General features: G+C 34.5%; 2 protein-coding genes across 2 annotated transcripts; both read right to left on the reverse strand.

Annotated features, from left to right (window-relative positions):
- Positions 1–15,020: 15,020 nt before the first annotated feature.
- On the reverse strand, positions 15,021–17,573 carry LOC126684971 (subtilisin-like protease SBT3). Its single transcript, XM_050379525.2, has one exon. It carries the CDS (start codon positions 17,425–17,427, stop codon positions 15,100–15,102), a length of 2,328 nt encoding a protein of 775 aa, XP_050235482.1. The 5' UTR covers positions 17,428–17,573; the 3' UTR covers positions 15,021–15,099.
- A 1,705-nt stretch (positions 17,574–19,278) lies between these two features.
- LOC126685029 (plant cysteine oxidase 2-like) lies at positions 19,279–23,165 on the reverse strand. The gene is made up of 5 exons (XM_050379529.1): positions 22,463–23,165; positions 20,901–21,022; positions 20,215–20,371; positions 19,920–20,123; positions 19,279–19,652 (listed from the first exon to the last, which is right to left on the reverse strand). The coding sequence occupies exons 1-5, from the start codon at positions 22,701–22,703 to the stop codon at positions 19,528–19,530; spliced, it is 849 nt and encodes a 282-aa protein (XP_050235486.1). The 5' UTR covers positions 22,704–23,165; the 3' UTR covers positions 19,279–19,527.
- Positions 23,166–23,408: the final 243 nt, after the last annotated feature.

Genomic DNA, 23,408 nt, shown 5'->3' on the forward strand with positions numbered 1-23,408 from the left:
ATTGGCTGGATCTGTATAACTTATAGTAGTCTGTTGCTTTTGGCGCCATTCTTTCTTTTTTTTTCTTTCCAACTAATAGTTATACACTTTTTTTCTTCTTATTATGGGAAATAATATTTATTAAAGCAATTCTGTTATGATTTTTTTTATATTGGGGCTTGTTTGTTTCCTAAGAAAATTTTAAATTATTATGATCTGATCCAAGATTTACTAGGTTTCTCAATTATTGTGAAAAGTCTCTCATAATTGATAAATCCTAACTGTTCTTCACATGTTAATAAGATATTTTTAACTTTAAAGATTAAGAGTGTTCGTTCTGTTCACAAATTAAAAAGGCGAAATGATGAATTATGCCCCTAAATTTTACTCGTTTTGTTATATACACACTCTAACTTCCAACATAATTAGTAGTTCATGAGTCACTTTTATAAAGTGCTTATTTTCTCCATAATGTTTAAGTTATTGAATTATTTTTTTGTCTATTAATTACGATGTCACTGAAATTTAAGACTATAATTTTCAACTTATTTTTTTAGTACTATAAAGTGTAAACTAATTTCAAACTACATGAAAATAATAATATATTATTTAATTGTGATCATATGCAAATAAGTTGATGTTGTCGGTGGAAAGCAACAAGTCTAAAACTACAGAAAATGTCATCCACAGCAACAAGATAAAAGATGAGCAGAATTAGGAAATGCCAATTTTATAATGTTGGCATTTTCTAATGTTGGGTGGCAACAACTACCAAGCAGCTTTTTAAAAATAAATTAGGACCTCTTATTTTATTTTTAATAGATTTATCGCACCAGATCAAGCTTTAAAGCATTATAAACATACTCAAAAAAATTAAAAATGTTACTAGAATTAAAATATGCTGCTTCATCTAACAGATGAGACACAACATTTGATAATATCTAATCTTCAGTTAACCTTTAAAATTTTTGATCAATCAAATTTTTTAAACATGCAAACTAAATTATTTGATCAAATTAAGAATCCACACATGTAAATTATAAAAATCAATCAATAAACAGAATTATTTTAAAATACACACTAAAAAATGAAGGTGATTTCCAATAAAAAGGCGAAAACCGTCCCTCCACATAGATTTTTTTTAAAGTTTTTTTAGAAAGTAGGAAAATGATTTTGTAGAGAGAATTAAAATAAAAATATATCCTATTAGGTTGATTTATTTAAAATTGAATGTTAGAGAATAAGAGAAATTCTTAGGTAGATTCAGTCTATTACGTCATTTGTGGACTAAACCGATCATATTATGACACGTCATTAAAATAATGGCACTATCATAAGATTACTATTCATAAGTGTAAAAAAGTAATAAATAAAATTACAATAGTGCCACTATTTTGATGATGGGTCATGATATGATAGGCTAATCCACAAATGACGTGACAAACTGAATTTACCTAAAAATCTCTCAAACGATCAGATTAACTACTATTGAACATCAAATCAAATATAGTATACTACTATAGTTTAGTGTAAGATGAGCAATCAATCTTAATTTAATTATTTTGTATGACTTTCAGAGCTTTTATTTAATAATGATGAAAATCCTAATGAGAAAATGTCACCATATACCCCAAAAATTGAAAATATTATGTTAGTAACCCAACATAGTATTTTTGACAAAAATCCCCTTTTTTTAATTGTTCCTTTTCAGCTCTACCTCTTTCAATGAGAAGTTACTAAATTAACCCTATCCTATTATTATTATTATTGTGTACCTGATTTAATCATCCCCCTCTTTCTCCGCCCCCACTTCCTTCTTCTCCCTCACTTCTCCATTACTGTAACTTTATTTTTCTACAATTTCTTTGGCATGCACAAATAGGTTCAAGTGGTCGGACTTTTAGTGGTCGGTAATCGGATTGTTAGATTTGTGGTGGTTGATAGCCGGACCGCCGGTACTTCTCATTCCATTACTGTTTTCAATTATTGTTACTGATCGTCGAACCGCCATTGTTGCTTTTTCACTCACTAGATCTGGATCGCTGCTTAGATTCTGTATTTAATTTGGTTGGATTATTGAATTTTCTCTCCATTGGTATTGTTGTGGATTTCAGTTTCTGCACATGTACCAACCTGTACATGTCAACAAAAAGAAGATGAAATGATATAAAAAGTTCAAAAGGATTCCTAATTTTTATTTTAAATTTATTTGGTTCTTAATTTGAATGGTGGGAATTTTATGTGTTGAATTGTATTGTAAATTTGAGAAACTGAATTTTAGATTTGATTTAATTGTGTGGAAGCCATGACGATGGCCGGTGATGGGACGGCGAGGATTGGAGGTCGGAGATGGAACAATAACTTTTGCTTTAGAATTTTAATTTCTAATTAAGATTACTAATTTTTGAATTATGATTTTTAATTAAGAAGAATTTTACTGATGAAGAAAATGATTGAGAAGATAATAGAAAAGAGGTGGTGATGGTGAAGAATAGTAGAGATGACAATAATAATGATGTTAATCGTGATGTGAGCATTGATAAAAATTGAGGTCAGGAGAATGGTTTAAGGTCATTGGATAGACAAATCTACATTAAAAATGGAAAATACATGAATCTGATATAACATATATATTGTAAGTGAAAATTGAATTATATCAATCATGAATGATTATGTGATGATATGTCATGTTGTGCCTTTTACTAATGGTTTGTTTACTGGAAAAAGAAAATTAGAGGTTGAAGATGATGTAAAAAGTATCATTTTACTCATGATGATGTTAAATTGATATTTTAACAATTATTAATGAAAATTTATATTTTTACCATAATTTATTTTATCATATTTTTTAACGTTTTATTTGGTATAAATATTGAATAAATTAAAGTTTATCATAAAGTTACAATCTTAATTGATGTTTTATATGAAGAAAATTTTATGATTTAATATAATATACAAATTGAATCTCTCTTTTAAGTGAAATATATTTGAAAGTCTATAATATCAAAAATCAACCTGATATGAACCTGATGTGAACCTATATCAACTAAACTATCCTAATTCAATTTTTAATAAAATTTATTTTACTGCTCTTTACAATCTTAAATGATATTTTATATGGAGAAAATTTTAATATTTAGTGTAATATACAAATTGAATCTCTCTTTTAAGTAAAATGTTTTTGACATTATATAAAATTAAAAATCAATGTGATATGAACCAGATGAACCTATATTACTGAACTACCCTAATTCAATTTTTTAATAAAATTTGTTTTGTTGCTTTAAATGATGTTTTATATAGAGAGAGTTTTGAGATTTAGTGTAATATACAAATTGAAAATCTTTTTTAAGTGAAATGTATTTGGCAGTCTATAAAACCAAAAATCAACCTGATGTGAACCAGAATGAAATGTATTTGGCAGTTTATAAAACCAACAATCAACCTGATGTGAACCGGATGTGAACCTATATTAACTGAACTACCCTAATTCAATTTTAATAAAATTTGTCTTACTGCTATTTACAATATTAAATGACAGTTTATATAGAGAGAATTTTGAAATTTCGTGTTATCACAAATTGAATACTTTTTTAAGTGAAATATATTTGACATTTTATAGACCAAAATCAACCTGATATGAACCAGATGTGAACCTATCAACTGAACTACCTTAATTCAGTTTTTAATAAAATTTGTCTTGATGCTCTTTACACTCTTAAATGACATTTTATATAAAGAGAATTTTGAGATTTAATGTAATATACAAATTGAATATCTTTTTTAAGTGAGATGTATTTGATATTTTATAAAACCAAAAATCAACCTGATGTGAACCAGATATGAACCTATAATCTACACAAATTTCCAAAAAATGGTCATATATATTTTTATCTCAACTTTTTTTATTTTGTTATAGATAATTAAGAGAGAGTAGTAGAAGCAAAAAAACTGAGGTAATAATTTATTTTAATATTATTTTAAGTTATTAATAAATTATAAGTTAAAAAAATTAATGTAGTACATTTTCAAGTCTAATTCATTAATTAGTGTTTTTGTCAGATTGGATATTCAAATCTTATTTTACTTGACAAAATGATAATAACTTTGTGAAATACTCTTTGCATTTTAATGCTTCTTCCATTCATAGACAAATTGTCAATAACGTTTTTGGTCAGAATTGAGTACCAAACCCTTTAACCCCACCTGCACATCCAAAATCACTCACCTGCACATTCAACAACCCAGAACCTATAACAAAATTAACCAGCCAAAGGAGCTATCGATTAAACCAAAGAGTTAGTATCTGTAAAACAATTTGTCATCCATAAAATTCCAAGGATTATCTCCTTCATTAGCCTTCCTTTTATTTTCTCTGTATAATTACTTGTTCTTCTTTTATATGTACTTACTAGATCCATAATTCTTTTTCCAGTTTTAGCTCATTATATTTGGACGTCACGAATAACGATCTGCACTCATTGGATGTCAAAACAACCGCTACACAAAACATCATGCTTTTTCATATCTTTTTGTTTTTGAGATCTGTTGCTTGATTTTTTTTCTTCAAAATCTCGGTTTAAACGAATTTGTTTGATGATAACTGTTGAAGTTACAGCTGCGATTTTTAATTTTTTGGACAGTAATGGCGGTAATCTGAGGTTGAAGATGAGTTTTACTCATTATTTAGTAAAGTTATTCTATTTGTCTAACACGGACATATAAGGTTATAATGGTCCTATTTTAATTTGCGTTGGGGTTGGGGGGATTTGTGAAAACTTTCTTATTTATTTGAGTGATTACTGCCAAAATTAAGATTCTGAGGTATAAATAATAAGTAGGACATGTTTTAGGGGATTTTTGTAGATTACCCAAATCTAATAAAGGTGGGGTGATCCTGCTAGCCCACAAAATGTACTATTTCCTTTTCTTTATTACGTACCCTTTCACTTTCATAATTTGAATTGTGAATAATTACATTAATGGTATCGTAATTCTTTCAAATCTGTCAATTGTTTTGATTATTTCATAATTTATATTTTTATTATAAAAAATAAGTTTAGTATAATTTTATGGTAATAATTAAAGAATATTTTAATATTTTTTGCATTTTTCACTCTTAATTTATATTTCACACGTTTTAATATATAATTATGAGATAATCTGACCTAAAAATGAAGAGATTTCAAGTTAGTTGTTCAAAAAAATAAAAATTGAGTTAGGTGACACAATATCGTAAGCTCAAAGGGCGCATTGTGCATCACCCCTTTTTCATTAGTAATTTGATAATTGTGTTTATACCATTATATAAGAATTATTAAGATGTAAACTCAAATATTTCTGACCAAAATTGTACGTAAAAGTTGGATGTTTCAACAAATAAATGTGATGAGTGGTAAATTAACGGACAATAGTACCAATTATTTGAAGATAAACATACACCGAAAACAGTTCTTTATTACAAAAAATTAAATAAAGTAAGACATAATTTGAACTAATTTTTTTTGAAATTTATAAATTTAAATTCATGAAATGAAAATTTATGAATTTTAGAGTTTGATTGTTTAAAATCAATAGATTTACAAGAATAATTTAAAATAATAAAATATCCTAACAATCCACATATAAAAATTGTAGTTTCTAACTTTTTCAATTTTTATTAGGGAGATTAAAATGAAAGATTTACGAAATAGTGAATTTTGATAATTTATGATTTTTCGTTATTCTATTATCACATCAAACAGTAATCTTTTTTTCTTTTTAAATTCTTTTTAAAGATTAAAACTTCCATTGATAATAATGAAAATTACAAAGATGAACGATTTCTCAACATATTGAGTGAATTTTTCTAAGAGAAAAGATGAGAGCTGTAATTTTACAGTCATTGATTAGAACTTTTTTAACCACTAAAAAGGTCACCAAAATAAAATTAGGTTTGATTTTTAACATGTTGGCACCGCTTTCGGAATGTTCCGGTAGAGCCTAATTCCCGAATGTTTTAAATCCAAAATGTGTACAATCGACAGATTTCATTCATCCGATTTGATATTGTACTATAATTTAGATGAGATTTTAATTATTATTTCTTGATGTGATAAAGTGGAAAATGATATTATTTATATTTTGAATGTATTGACCTTTTAGGTTTAATGGTCCCTATCAGTCTGCTTTTTGCTAGAAAAGTTTTATTCTCCATTAAAGTGTAATTCCAAGTCAGAATTTTGTCTTTTTTTATTAAACAAATTGATTTACCAACTGAATTTATTATATTTAAAATATGAAGAAAGGGTCAACGCGCCGCCTGAACTTGTGACACGAAGTCATCTAATCTAATTTATACTTTTTTAAGCAACTAATCCCAAACTCTTCATTTTTGGGTCAAATACCCCGATAACTTATATTTTTATTTTAAAAAATAGATTTAGAACAATTATCTCGCAATAATTAGAGAAATATCTAATTATTTTTTGATCCCTCGCCTCCGATTTGTATTTTACACGTTTTAAAAATATAATTATTGGTTATCTGACCTAAAATTGAAGAGTTTTAGGGTTCGTTGCTCAAAAAAGTATAAATTGGATTAGATGACCCCGTGTCACAAGTTTAGAAGACGCATTGACCCTTTGTTCTTTAAAATATCATACATTTGACATGCAATGGAGGGTACACAACTTCTTTCCATAATTAAAACTAAATTCATTTAAAGTATATGCTTCCATATTATTGATTAAAATAAATTGAAAAGAAAAATTGATTTAAAACACCAAATTAAGTAAAGCTTAATTAAGATGCATGTCCAACGACCTTAATCCAAAACCTAACCAAAACAAAACCAATTGAAAGAAGGCAAAAAGTTGAATTTTCACAAATGTTGTCAAGATTTCTTGCAGTATCAAAATATTTTAAAAAGACAAATAAAAAAATCTCATGGTTAAAATATGATTTTTAATAAGCTATAGAAATGAAATTGTAACTTTTTTGTCAAGTGGCTGTGTTATGCAATTGAAGTAGCCTAGGTCGAAAATAGAGTAAATTATTATTAGACTCTTTACATTTATCATAATCTATATTTTAATTTTTTCTATTTAAACATTATACGATACAATCTCTTATTTTTATTTTTTATAAACGATTTAGTCATTCCGTCAATTTTAATGCTAGTCAACGAAGTCAACAAAACTATATTGTCCTTTACTCTCTTTTTTCAACAATTTCGTTCTTTATTTTTTTGTAAACGATTTTGTCTCTCATGTCAGAAAATAAATTTACTCCTAAATTTTTTAACTTTAAAATTGAGTTAAGTTATAATTTTAGAAATTTTTAAATCCAACTAAAATAGGTGGAATTTACAAATCAATTCCAAAAACATAAAACAACAATTTTATTTAACTAAATTGTCCTTAGTTTATAAATCTATTTTATTTTATTTTATTCACTTTTAATTATTATTACTAATTTTTTCTTTTTTTTTTAAATTTCTGTCTCCATTTTTTTATACATTTTTATTTTCAATTTTAAAAAAATCATCAATTATGATTTTATATATCGTAATATAATATTAGTGACTTAATATTATGAATTTTAAATATTTGTATATAATAAGTTTATATTACAAAAAAAATATAATGACCATTTCTATTTTTAAGGTATTTTTTATTAAATATTTATAAAATTAGTTTGGGAGTTAAATTATAAAAAATTCAATTCTAAAATTCATTTTAGATATAAATATATATAATTTATTTTAATTTTTAATTTTATATTCTTTCATTCTAAACCACGGAATTCATTCGTAAATAATTTTTATATAGAATTTATTTATAAATGAATTCCAATTGCTAATGGAATTGTTCCTGATGGATACCGAATCCTATTGCAAGTATAATGGAGCCGAGTTGCAGGAGATCCACTCTCAGGTGATACCGGACTCCCCCTGAAGATCCGAAGATATGAAGAAGACGCCGAATCTCTTAAGATAAGGCGACATAAAGACCGAATCCCACACGATCCGCCGACAGCACGTCGGGTCCGGGATTCGGGTAATCAACTAAGTATGGAAATATTGTCCTATTCGGACACAAACACTACATATGGAAGGATAAGCTCTACTTTAGGAAGATAAGACTATTTAGGAAGACGTTCCTAAATAGGACTCTTATCAGATTAAGGTAGATCCCGACAAATCAGGGGAATCTCTACGATATTGCCGAATCCCTATAAAGTAGGATTCACCTGCCTAATACAACTCTACTAGGTATATTCGACTACTATAAAAGGAGCACGCGGTATGCCTAGAATCACAATTACATTCATATACTCAAAAACGCTGCTCAAAGCTCTAGACTGACTTTAGCATCGGAGAGTTAATCGGACAACCACCGTCCGGTTAGCTTCTACCCTGTTTTGCAGGTTCACTCATCGGTTCAGAAGGCAGACTCCATCAATTGGCGCCGTCTGTGGGAAAAGCTTAACTAAACTTCAAAAGAAGGAGCTTTTCTGAACTCAAAAACAAATCTCATTGAAGAAGATGACTTCTGAAAGAGTAAACCTGAAGAATCAAACGTCACAGAGAAAACGAAAAGCAACAGAACTCTCAACTCCACCAGTAACTTTTGACGGGGAAGACTTCGGGAGAATAGCTGAAGAGCACAACGAAGCTCTGGTGGTGGCCATGATCATCGAACACTGGAACGTTGAGAGAATCCTGATCGATGAAGGAAGCGCAATAAACCTAATAACAAAAAAGGCCTACGAAAGCCTAGGAAGAGACCTAGCGGAACTAAAAAGAAATGCCACGCCTATGGTAGGATTTGGGGGCTTGCCAATTAAGCCCAACGGAACAATTACACTCGATGTCAAGCTAGGAAGGACAAGGAAAAGCGAGGAATTACCTACACGGTTTAGTGTCGTAGAAATCGACCTACCATACAACGCGATACTGGGGAGACCCTTCCTCCACGACTCAGCCGCCGTGACGAGCATAAAGGCACTAACCATGAAGATACCGACGAAACAAGGAATTATCACGATACAAGGAAACCGAGCCGAGGCAAAAAAGTGCTACGAACAAGCAATAAAAGAATCAGGCGAAACAATGGCAATAGAAGAAATCCTTAATCACGACATCGAAGAAAAAGAAACAGCACCCGAAGGCGAAACAAAGAAACTCCAACTCGACAAGGAGAAAAGAGTAAATCTCGGCGCAAACATGAACCCAAAGATCGAAAGCGAAATCACGGCCATGCTGAAAAACAACGTCAGAACCTTCGCTGCTAACGCGTCAGAAATAGTCGGAATAGACCCCCAAGTCATTACTCATGATCTAAATGTAGCAGAAGCGGCGAACCCGGTGAAGCAAAAGAAAAGGAAGTTCTCGGAAGAAAAACAGAAAATAATCGCTGAAGAAGTAGAAAAACTGGAGAAAGCAGGATTCATACGAGAAGTCCACTACCCCGAGTGGGTAGCTAACGTAGTTATCGTAAAGAAAGCCAACGGAAAAAATAGAATGTGTGTAGATTACACCGATCTAAACAAAGCGTGTCCTAAAGATAGCTACCCTCTCCCAGACATCGATCAACTCGTGGACTCTACTGCTGGACACGCAATGTATAGCCTAGCCGACGCAGCTCAAGGCTACCACCAAATTCAGATGAAGGAGCAAGACCAGGAAAAAACTTCATTCATCACGGAGGGAGGAACTTACTGCTACACGGCAATGCCTTTCGGTTTGAAAAACGCTGGAGCGACATACCAAAGGCTTATGAATTTCATGTTCAAAGACGAGATAGGAAAACGAGTCCAGGTGTATGTAGACGACCTAATCATCAAGAGCGAGAAAGAAGAAACCCATGCAAAAGATCTTGAAGAAACATTCAACATACTAAATAAGTTTGGAATGAAGCTGAACCCTGACAAATGCACGTTCGGTGTACAAGGCGGGAAATTCCTGGGATTTATGATATCTCAAAGAGGAATAGAGGCGAAGCCCGAGAAGATCAAAGCAATTATGGACATGAAGGCACCAAGAAACATAAATGAAGTTCAAAAACTCAACGGGCGAATCACAGCACTCGGTAGATTCATGTCCTGCTCAGCAAAAAGATGCTTGCCTTTCTTCAAAGCCCTCAAAGGAACACAAAAATTTGAATGGAATGAAGACTGCGAGAACGCTTTCGAAGAAATAAAGAAATTCCTCGTCACCCCTCCATTGCTCAGCAGACCGCTGAAAGGGGAGACGCTATATCTATACATCAGCACCACACACGAGACTATCGGGACAGTGCTGGTAAGGGAAGAAGATAACGAGATGAAGCCAATCTACTACATTAGTCGAGTCCTGAAAGGCGCGGAGACACGATACCCCGAGATCGAAAAAATGGCACTGGCCGTATTAACCACAGCTAAAAAACTGAGATACTACTTCCAAAGTCACAACGTTGTGGTAAGAACAAATCAACCATTGCGAAAGGCGATCCAACGACCAGAAACTTCCGGAAGATTAGTCCACTGGTCCATCCAACTCAGCGAACACGACATAAGATACGAACCTCGTCCGACTCTAAAAGCACAAGCTTTGGCGGACTTTGTAGCAGAAATAACTCCAACCGAGACTGGTCAACCCAAACCAGCCTTGGTATGGGAACTCCACGTAGATGGAGCGTCGAACGAAAAAGGAGCTGGAGCAGGAGCAATCCTCAGAGGACCCGAAAAAATCAGAATCGAATATGGAGTAAACATCCAATTCACCGCCAGTAACAATGTAGCTGAGTACGAAGCCCTAATCGCAGGCCTCGGCCTCGCATTAGAAATAAGAACGGAAGTCCTAAAGATCTATAGCGACTCCCAGCTGGTGGTAAATCAGGTCAAGGGAGAATATCAAGCCAAAGAAACAGGGATGATCGAATACCTGGGACAAGTCAAAACACAGCTCCAACAGCTGGAAGCACAAGGAGGACAATGGGAAATCATTCAAATCCCGAGAGAGGAAAACACCGAAGCCGACGCCATCGCCAAATCAGCATCAGAACTCGGAGATCTATTCGCTAAAATGCAGTTAAAGGAAATTCTCGAATCACCAAGCACCAGAAAAACAGAAGTCATGGCAATCGAGGAGACCGACTCCTGGATGACTCCATTGATCAAATATCTAGACCGCGGCGAGTTACCAACAGACAAAGTCGAAGCCATTCGCACCATCAGAAAATCTGCCAACTACTCTTTTCACAACGGAGTTCTCTACCGAACCTCCTTGACTCATCCATGGTCTAGGTGCGTCTCGCCTCAGACAGGAGAATCCATCTTAAGGGAAATCCACGAAGGAATATGCGGCGCGCACGAAGGAGCAGTCACCATAGCAAGAAAAACAATACTCCAAGGATACTACTGGCCGACCATCAAAGAAGACGCGAAAACATTAGTCAAGAAATGTGATAAATGCCAAAGACACGACAACATCAGTCGTGTACCAGCAGTACCTCAAGGATCAATGGAGAGCCCGTGGCCGTTCGCCACATGGGGGATTGACATAGTTGGACCGTTTGAAACGGGAAAACATCAAGTGAAATTCCTAATCGTCGCAATAGAGCACTTCTCAAAATAACAAACGAGTTTAGATTAACTCTACAACTAAAGAAAAGTAATGGTCAAAAGATCATTATATTCACAGAAGCAAAATTACAAAGGATCCGCCTACGATCCAATACAAAAATAAGGCGAAAGCAAAAAATAAACAAAAGCAAAAAATACAAAAAAGCAAAAAATACAAAAGAAGAAAATAAAAATTAAGCCTTCTTCAGAGCATCTTGCTTCTGCTTATCAAGCTTCGCCTTCACCTCCTTCGCCAAAGAAGCAGGATCCAGCTGATTGACTCCAGAAAGATCGACGCCAGGATTCTGCTCCCGCAGCTTTGCCCCGATCGCCAACCGGTATTGAGTCATGACTTGGGAATAAAAACTCCCAGAGTCACCCAAACGCCGGCGGAGACGCCCCTCTTCTTTCTTCAGATCATCCCTCTCTTTAGTGAGAGCATCTGAAGAAGACTTTAGAGACTCGACTTCATCGGACAAAGTTCGAACCCGAGCCTCTAAGGCGGAAATCTCCCGAGTCTTGGCAGATACGGAGGACCTCAGCTGTTCGATCAGACCAGTCGCCTCGCCAGCTTCATCCTCCATTTTTTGTTTTTCGGAGAGCCAAGACTCCGAATCCTCCTGAAGCTTCTTCAGCTGATCCACCGCATCCCTTCGGCGGCGCTCCAAAACAGCGATGGACTGGACCACCTACAAAAGAAAGCAACAAATAAGAAAAATATAAAAACAAATCATAATATAAAGTAAAAGAAGACAGACATACCGAAAAACCGCCGAGACAGGCGAACTCGGCCAAACTATCGCCATGCTCGCGATCAATGGACTCGATGTCCTCTTTTATCATAATATTCTCCATGCAAGCATGAAGAATGGCGACGTTTGAAAGTCGAGGCGGATTTTGTGCGTCCGCCCAAGCTGCAAACCGAGGTGCCTCCTCGATAGACACCCCAGAAAATTTCTTCTTCTTGGGACGCTTGGCAGAAGCTCCAGCCTGGTCCTCAGCAGGACGCTTCTGGCCGGCGGTAGGCAACCCCTTCAGAGAAGGAACTGATTCCTTCGAAGGAAGCAAAGGCGACTCAGAAGTCGCAGCAGGAACTTGATCGCCAGAAGCAGGATCAAGATCCACCGAATCAGGCGTCGGATTCGGCACGGCGATCGTAGATGGATTAGGAACGCCACTAGTGACCTCGCCCATATCTACAGTCATATCGACATGAAAATTGTCAAGCAAATGTTTAAGAGAAGTCGACATCCTACAAAACAAAAACATAACAACAAAAGATTAGAAAAATACCTTCTAAAGGAAGACCCGCCAAAAGTATTTCACGGCGACTCAAATACTGTTCTAAAAGAACGCTGTACTTGGGCTTATCAAAACGACAATCCGACAACAAAGACAAGGCGAAGTCCTTCTCCCCATCAGCCAGGTCAGGTACATCAGTAAGCGAAACCTTACTAGAAGTAAAACTCCGCGAAAAAGAGGAAAAAGAAGAATGCTGAACCAAGAAAAACTTAGGGGTCCAACCCTTCAAAGAAGACGGAAGACTAAAAAGAGATCGGTTCGGTCGACCACCAGCAAAAATAAATTCCTCACCCTTTCGGCGGGAGAAAACATAAAAATAATTAAAAAGAGCAAGCGAAGGCTCCTGCATCCGAACCCTACACGATTCCATAAAAGAACAAAGAAGGCGAATCGCGTTCGGATGCAGTTGACCCAAAGGAACACCTAAATTATGACAGACCTCTACAATTAAAGACTCTAAGGGAAACCTAAGACCCGCTAAAAGCTGTTCATGAAAAATTACTATCTTAGAAGGCGAATCGGTGCTATGATTCGCCCGATACAACTTTGCCGGTCTCAGAATAACATACGACTCAGGAAAGTTAAATTCCTCGGCATAACCAAGTATCTGCTCTCTCGACAAGGAGCTCCGGGTATATTCTAGCTCGTCACGAGCACCCTTCGCCCCCTCAGTTACTTCTGACATTTTAAAAAAAATTTAAAATGGGGGGGAAACACGGAGTGATGATGAAATTAAAATTCTAAAAGATCAAAAGAAAGGAAAAGACGAAGAACAAGAAGAACAAGAGGAATAAAATCAAAACTGAAAACTACCAAGAAATTAAATTAGCGAAAAGGTAAAATACCTCGCAAGCAAATACGCAGGATCGAAAGAAAGATAAGGAGCAACTTGAAAACGAGGAATCTTGACAGCAGAAGAAAGAAACCCACAGAAAGCTTGAAGAAATCGAAAATTTAGCAGTTGCAGAGAAAGCAAAGGTTGAAGAAGAAGGAAAATGAAAGAAAACGAGCAATTATATAGCCTGAACCAAAGAAACTGAAAAGACGAAATCCCATAATTACAAATAAGGACCAACTAATAGCGCACGAAGACACTTGTCCTTCATCCAGTCATAACCCTCTACTGATAGACAACACGTGGCAACGCAGAATCTTACTAAAGATGAAACGTCGCCCACAAACATATAAAACGACTCGCCCGTATAAGAGAACTCAGCTCCAAAAGAGCTAAAATCCACTAAGGCATAAATGCCAAACTACTTCAGCTCACTTGCGGGGGGGCTAATGATGGATACCGAATCCTATTGCAAGTATAATGGAGCCGAGTTGCAGGAGATCCACTCTCAGGTGATACCGGACTCCCCCTGAAGATCCGAAGATATGAAGAAGACGCTGAATCTCTTAAGATCCGGCGACATAAAGACCGAATCCCACACGATCCGCCGACAGCACGTCGGGTCCGGGATTCGGGTAATCAACTAAGTATGGAAATATTGTCCTATTCGGACACAAACACTACATATGGAAGGATAAGCTCTACTTTAGGAAGATAAGACTATTTAGGAAGACGTTCCTAAATAGGACTTTTATCAGATTAAGGTAGATCCCGACAAATCAGGGGAATCTCTACGATATTGCCGAATCCCTATAAAGTAGGATTCACCTGCCTAATACAACTCTACTAGGTATATTCGACTACTATAAAAGGAGCACGAGGTATGCCTAGAATCACAATTACATTCATATACTCAAAAACGCTGCTCAAAGCTCTAAACTGACTTTAGCATCGGAGAGTTAATCGGACAACCACCGTCCGGTTAGCTTCTACCCTGTTTTGCAGGTTCACTCATCGGTTCAGAAGGCAGACTCCATCAGTTCCGAAGGAGGCCTTTGAAGCTCAATTATTTTTGTAAATAAATCAGAAGTTCTACATAGTTTTGCATCTCTTTTTCTTATCAAGCTTTCCCAACGTAATGAAATGCACAACAAATGAATAATTAAGTGGAGGCAGTGGAAGTTACGAACAATCAAAAGCAAAGGAGAATTGTAAGTTTGTTCTTTTAAAATTTTAATCTTTCTTGAAATTTATGCTCTAGTTTTCGATGCACACAAGGTGTTTGTTTATTTGCCGAACTGGGCATTCTATATGCATATTTCTTGCTAATTAACTGATCTGAACATTCATTCATTTTGAACAGTAATAACTAATACAGCTTACAGTACAAGTTACATCTAATCATCAATTTCAAAATCTTTCTGGCCTATGACAGCAATGGGACTCCTCACAACATATTTCCTCTTGGAATCAACCCAGCTCAAGTAACCAAATACTACATTTTCCGGGATTGCTTTTGGACCTTTTATGGTCAGTTTATAGCTTAGTTTCTGGTTCTTGGTTTTGAAAACCAACTTGCTTGGAACAACACTCACCTTAATTCCAGTAATGGGTGTCAAATTTGCAGTGTAAGTAGACACTGCATCTCCCACATTGGTTACTGTCCTGTGGTACTCTTGAACAGCGGTTAAATTTGCTTCAGAGTCATCAGCGTTGAAGTATGCGATAAAAGACGGGTAGTTCATGTCTGAAGAAGACGGGGAAGAACAATCGTTAAGCGCCGATTTTGTGAAAAGTTGGATCTGCTTTTGGGTCAATTTCAATGCACAGAGAAAGCTAATGTAATCAGCTATGTTGGCGTCGTAGATAAGGCCTGGATGTAGTGCTTTGTTGGGATTAATCTGGCCAGCTCCCATGTCTATAGGAGTTGCAGGCTGCTGGTTAAAAGAAATATCTCTAATCGGCTTATTGGCTCGAGTCATGATATCAGCTGTAGTCATCATTGCCGAACGAATTGCAGCATGACTCCAATCTGGATGTGCCCTTTTCATAAGTGCTGCTACTCCTGCTATGTGTGGGCAAGACATAGATGTACCTGATAGTAGATTGAAGTTAGTGTATATTTCCTGCTCATTATGGACAAGCTCCACCCATATATTATCAGGCCAGGCAGCTAAGATTAGAGAGCCAGGAGCCATAATGTCAGGCTTCAGAACTGGCTGGCACGATAAATCGGGTCCTCTAGAGCTGTAGCTAGCGAGACTAGGAGCTGATTTAACACCGAGTGTCGTTTTCTTGAACTCCATACTTGCTTTCGGCTTCGTGGCGCTCTTGATGTAATCTTTGATCTTTTTACCATCTTTCACATTTATAAAAATTGTTGGAAGTCGGCTTTTGATGAAATTGTCAAGGTCGACAGCTTTGGTTATGAAAATTCCCGCTGTGATGTCATGAGTTAAGCGGACATTGTCATATTGCTCCTCTAAGCTATCTAAGTCGCCGTATTTCTCTTCGCAAACTATAATGTGCCCCTTATCAAATTTTCTATTGTCATCACAGCTACCTCTAAAGACTACCGGACCATGCCAAGAAGTAGTATCGTTACCAGGATAGAGAGACACACCCGAAACTGAAACTCCATTCCCAAGATTTAAAACTCCATTTAATTCACGGTCTAAGATTCCGGCACCAACAGTTGTTACCCAAGGCATGCCGCTATGGAGTGTACCGCGAAAAGGCCCATCATTTCCCGCAGATGTTGCCACAAATATATCCTTCTCGGCAGCTGCAAATGTTGCCAAAGCTACAGGGTTTTCATACAACTGGATATAACCACGTCCTAATGAAATAGACAGAACATCTACTCCGTCCATGATTGCTTGATCAATTGCAGCAATTACATCAGATTCATAAGAACCTTCAAACCACAACGCCTTGTACATAGCTATGTGAGCACGAGGAGCCACTCCGCTGGCAGTTCCAGGTGCGTATCCGAAGTATGATGCGCCTTTTACAAAATTCCCGGCAGCCGTGCTCGACGTGTGAGTCCCATGCCCTGTCGTGTCACGCGTGGAATTCATAGCAATAGTGGTGTTCTCATTGGCAATTAGCCCTTTATTATAAAAACGAGCTCCAATGAGTTTGTTGTTGCATAATGAAGAGTTGAATTCAGTTCCACTTTCACATCTTCCTTTCCATCTTTTTGGAACTTTAGGCATTCCCTCATCGCTAAAACTCTTACTCTCCGGCCATACGCCACTGTCGATGACTCCGATGATGATACCTTCACCATAATTCGACACATTCCAAGCTTCCGAGTTGGAAGTAAGGCCAAGATACGAAGGTGAGTGAGTTGTGTCCGGTTTGACCTTGTGATCTTTGATTGAAGAAACATAGCCGGGAGAGGTTTTCAAGATCTCGTGCTCAGAAGGCGAGAGACGAGCACTGAAACCGTTCATAACGTGAGTATAGCTGTATAGAAGCTTGGAAGGTTTGGCTTCATAATCAGCAGCTGCATTAATAGTTTTAGACAGTTGAAAAACAGATTGAAGAGTGGCCAAGTGCCAATTATGATGATCAGAGAAAGCTTTGGGCATGGCTGAGAAGTCCATGTGGACAATGTAATTCTCCTTTTGTGCTGATAACAGAGGCATGAAGAAGAGTAAAAAGTTAGAAGCAGTGAACAGAAGGCATACATGGGATGGAAAATTGTAGTGTTTTGCCATAGCTAACTGAGAAGATAATGTGAATTATTGAGACATTGTTGGATAAATTATAAGCACCGCGTCATACATTTTTCTCGCATTTAAAGGACACAGTAACTAAAGAGAGCACTGAAGAAAACTGTAACTAAAGAGAGCAATAATTAAAGAGATAATTTCCACAATTGGTTTATGAAAATGATGGCAATAACAACTTGACAAGATAAGGCAAAGCCAGCTAGTTCAGCTACAGCCCAACCAGCCTCATGTTTCATGAGAAAATTTTACATAGTCCTTAGTAACTTTTCAAAAATTGAGCTTTTTGAAAGAAAAAAAAATGTTTAATGGTGGAAAAAATTCAAATCTTTACGATTTGTTACAATTTAAAACAAACTTTTTAATTTTTGTAATAATAGTCAAATTGTATTTTTTTTTTTGTTCAATAATAGTCAAACTTGCATTTGTTGTTGTAAGTTTGGCCAATTTGGCTATTATTGCAATAAAAAAATTCAGTTTGGTTATTATTATAAAAATTAAAAGATTTTATTTAAATTATAACAAGTTGTAAAGGTTTGATTTTTTTTTTACATTAGACCAAAAAATAACCCTATTTTATATCATGTGCATATATTTTTTTATTCGTTTGATGACTGATATGTATTTTGAACTTAATTAGCAAACATTTAATATATATCTATCACATTAAATTAAATTTAAAGTTTTAAGAAAATAAATTTTCTGATCTTATTTTTATCTATTTTTTTTAAAAAAATTCAAACTTTATTAAATCGAATTTGAAATATTTGTAAATTTTTTAGATGACCTAGTATGGAAGGGACATTGTAAAATATATGTTGCCTGATTCACAAATTTATTTATGTAAATTTCGTCTCAAATTGACAGACTCCTTTTCTTTGTCTCAAATTATAGTCATTCAATTGTTATTTTATTAAATAATTATCAGATATACTTTTATTAATTATAGTAGAGGGACTTGAAAAGAAAATAAAAGGTACAAAAAGATAAAAATTGGTACTATATAAAATAGGGTTAATGTCATAAAAATCCGCCAACTTTATACGTTTTTTCATTTTAATCACGCATTTAAAAATCGTCATTTTCATACACGAACTATCAATTTTTTCTAAATTCACACACTGTTCAAAACTCCAATGAAAATTGTTGAGTTGGCAACCGGATAGTGACATGCCATAACAAATTAAATAGTGACACGCTCAAAGACAACTTGATTTCTAACTAGTAATCTTTCAAACTCTCACATTAAAAGATTTTAGCCACCCTTTTTTTAGGGAAGATGAATTTTGGCTATTATTTGGCTAAAAACCATCTCCCCACCTGATTTATTTAAAAAAATTTAATAAATAAATGGTATTTTCTACCATAAATCTTATTTCATGAGGAAGACGAACTGGTCGTCTTCCATGTCGTCTTCCTCGAGACAAACTCAGATTTAAAATAAAATAAAAATTATTTTATATTTAAACTAAAATTGAACTTTTTTGATTTATACTATTTTATTTATAATAAATGGCGTAAATCTAATGAACATGATCTCTCATATTCAAATAAATATGAGAAAATCCCAATCCCAATTCAAATTTGAAATATAGTTATAGTAAGTTTTCTTATAATAAGCAGGAAAAAAAATTATAATATAAGATGAAGGGTCATATAGTCGACACAATAGGAGATAGATAATCCCCTTATATTACCTCAATAGATAAAATTGGCATATAAAAATGGGAAATTCTTACCTAGTCCCGGTCCATGAAAAATCATCTTAATTAATGTGGTATAGTTCCTAACACATTACAGTTTACAAGTTTGAGGTTCTCACAAAAGTGTAACAAAAAATGCACAATAACAGGATAGTTAATTTTCATGTCAATTTCACTTGGCCTTGCAACTTTTGAAGCTTCAATTCATAAACCATGTACAGAACAAGCACAATAGTTTGCCAATTCATTTGGCAAATCTAGCCATGCCATACTTACTTGGGATAATACAAATTTTGATATGAACTCAAATTTGTGATACTAAATATTGAAAAACATCTATGGACAAACCAAAAGAAAAAAAGAATCTATAGCAGTTGACTAGTCTCTATCTCTCTATAATTTGTGGACCTAAGTACACAATGCCATCCATCTTTGAATTCTCTGGCATCTCAATCTCTTCCAGCCATCCATAACTCTCACCGTCCTCTTTTATCAACTTCATTTCTCCATCTACATTTTTATAAATTTGCAAGTCAGCACAAGATAATATCGGAGAATTCCGTTCAAACGAATAAAAGAGTTCGATTTACTTGAAACATTATTTAGCAGCTCTATTTTTAAGTTTAATATAAATTAATCAATCATATGTTTATGCCAAATGAATTCTACGATTAAACTGAACCAAACAAAAGATTACGTATTTTTGCATGCGGGTATAAAGTTTTATATAAAAATGAGCAAGCAAGACGAGGAATTGAAGGTACTGAGTTTCCTTACTTGCAAAGGCATTGTAAGGATGATCTTTGTAGTAGGAGCCATCTCGGCCATCTTCTTTAGAATAGGGAGGTCCAAGCACGTCAAGAACCGCGCAAGGTGTAATGGCTGTGAATTGATGGATGTTACCACCTGTTGTTGGATATAATACAGATGTGTCACAAGGAGCTTCGAAGACGCTGTCAGTTACCAATTTCGCCAGTCTCACTGAAAAGAACATCAGATTTGGATGAGAACAAAGATTAATCTCATCGCTGCATTCGATTTTGGTAAGGCGAGAAAGTAAATATACACTCACAATTAGAAGACTGCACAGGCTCATCGGCACTTGGAGGACTAACCAAATCATATGATTTGATTTGCATAGTTCCTAAAAGAAGCTTGCTAAAAACTGTCATCTCTGGATGGTTATGGAGGGGGATGACAGCGGTTGCTGGAAGAAAGAAAATGCACAGCTGCCAAAGAAAATCAAGAAAATTAATCGACAAACTAAGACATTAAAGATTTCTTAATATCAGACACCAAAAGTTTCATAAACATGCGCAAACTATTTATGTAGTTATTCTGCTGTCTTACAGGCAAGCTGCTAAGCGGTACCGAAACAAAATTGCTGAAATGCAGTATAGTTACATGAAATTATTTACAAGAAAATCATATAAAAATAGAATTTTTTAGGATTTCAGAAGCGTGTTCAGAAATGTAGGACTTGAGAAGTTCCTGTGCAATATTGACAAGCTATAAGATTTTCGTCCAAGGAACTTTACAGTTGGATATGCATGTTAATAACTGAAAATATGAATCCAAATACTAATCTTGCTAGAACAGTTCACATTGTTTACTGTTTAAAAAATACGGAGAACAAGCCAGTCACATGATATGTTGACAAAGAAAATGAAAAATGGTTATCAACCTCGGGCGCAACACAAAGCATACAAACGAATTATAATAATAAAAAATAGTAATCGACCAATCATTTAAACTTACCGAAAATTTATCGCACTTGTAAATGGTTGCAGTACTGACCCTTGGAGTACACTCTATTGCAGGTTTAGGCTTAAAGAACCGCATCTCACTGCTTAGTCCAACATCTTCTGGCTTCATTTTATCTGCGACAAGATGAAAAGGCTTCTTAGGAAATGGACATCTATATCAGCTATGCCTTTGGACTAATCGTCTTTGTAAGCTTCTACAGACATGAACAATTTATTTAATTTAAACCAAATAAATTCATTACATAAGGCTTAATACGAATTGTCTCTACCGTCTCATATGCACAAGGGAAATAAGCCACCATGTTGCTATAGTTTATTGCTTTAAGATAAAATAAAGCTTCATATTGTCTTTATATATATATAGTAAAAACAAAGTCTAGGATCTAGTAGAAGGCTAAAACAGACAAGTTAGTTAGCCCCTTACTTTAAATGTATATTAAATGATTAGGATCTTCTTATATTATAATAAACATGATAGTTCATGTTAAGTTCATCTAAGTCCTTCCTTAAAAATAAAAAATTAACATTGAATTAATAACTATTTACTTTATGTTAAGTCAAGTTAATCTACGTCCTTTCAATGAAAAAAAATAAAGGGATAAATTAAATATTATCACATTTATTAGAATATGGCAATGCCAACATAGGACTATTCCTATGTGAATTATTTCGAGCTACACTTATCTTGTCCTAACGATTAAGGCTAAAATATATTGCATATTTGGATCCATGTACTTGTCACTTTTTGGCAATACATCTCTACACTTCTATAATTAGCCAATATTGGATCCCTACACTTTCAATTTTATAGATATTAGGTCCGTCCGTCACGGAAATAAAATGCGTGTACTTCATGCGTCATTAGTGCGACAAGATAAGCTTTTCATTCGTCTTTTTTACTTTAACTTTATTTAAATCTAGTTCCTGCACTTCTATTTTTATTGTTATCAAGTCCCTAAATCAGATTTTTATCGGTTTGAAATTGACACCGTTAACACTTATTGGCACGGAGAGACCTAATGGCTAATGTATACAAAATTAGAAGTTTAGTGACTTGATATTGATAGATAGAATCATAGAAGTGGAGGGATCCAATGCCAAAAATAGGACAAAATGCATGGATCCAAAATGCCTTATGCTAAAAATCAAAGCAATCTGTAGAAACTGACATGAAACATCACCATCATTTCAGATATTCATCCACCTTCCAGTACATGGAAACAAATTTGTACATTATTAGCTCAAACTCAAGCATACTATAAAGTTCTAAACCCTCTTCAAGAAATATCACAAATTCTCACCAGCTATATTGATGCATAATCCATTAACTATATACTAACAACATACTATATAAGGATGACATGAAGATCATATTAATCAGAATTACTTGCACACAAAAGGAGGGACATGCATTTAAACCAACCTATAATTGGCAACAAAATAAAATCCAATTCATCCAAGAATATGCACATCAAAATTCCAATCTAACCAATCAGCAAAACAAACTCAAAATCTTAACAGAATTCAAAATGAACTATAAATGCAAAAGCTTACCAAGTAAATGGCGCAATCTCTCCACATCATGAGGTGAAGGAACAATTCCATGGCCTTTAAACACTTCTTTGCATGACAAATATAGCTGTTGCAATACCATAGGAACTTCACCTTCAAAACTCTTAGAATTTCTTCTTTTGCATCTCCTTTTTTTGATAATCCTGTTTGCATATCCAACCTTATGCATGTGAATATGAGCAACACGTTCACTTCTTGGCTCAACTACTGTCTCAGTTGTCATTGCTAATTGACACAATACCAACAACCCTCCTATTTCTCACCAAAAAAACAGAAAATTGCAAACTTTGAAAATAGATGGAAAATTTCAACTTTGCACCAATAAAATTCAGAAAGATTGAATCTTTAGGAACTGGGTATAATTCAAACAGATCAACAGTTAGAAATAAAGAACACCTATATTAAAAATAAAGAAAAGTGAGAAAATTGATTAAAAAATTCAAGAAATTAGCCCAAATCCAACATAAGTAAACAGAATATGAGGCATATAAATAGAAAAATAGTGAAAATTTTGTTGAAAGAGTTGGGTTTTGGGTAAACAGTTGGAGAATACAACATGGAATAAATATAAGATATTGAAGTCTCCATTTTTATGTTGTGAAAAAAAAAAAGATATGGGCAAAAACCAGGGGCCAAGTAGCTTTCACTTTGAAACTATGCTGAGGAAAACTACTTGTGAAGGAAAATAATAGGCTTAATACATAGTTTGACCCCTGAACTTGTACCCTTTTACCCATCTAACCCCCAAACTTAACGTCTCACCTATCGAACCCCTGAACTTGTTAAATAACCCGATTTGACCCCCGAACTTGATAAATTCGTAAACATTAAACCCCTCCGTACACAATTTCTTCTAGAATGTTTCAAGTGACAGGTGGACACGAAGGGTTCAATATTTACATATTTATCAAGTTCATGGGTCAAATCG

This window comes from Mercurialis annua, linkage group LG1-X (genome assembly GCF_937616625.2).
Source record: "Mercurialis annua linkage group LG1-X, ddMerAnnu1.2, whole genome shotgun sequence".
In the NCBI taxonomy this organism is placed as follows: Eukaryota; Viridiplantae; Streptophyta; class Magnoliopsida; order Malpighiales; family Euphorbiaceae; genus Mercurialis; species Mercurialis annua.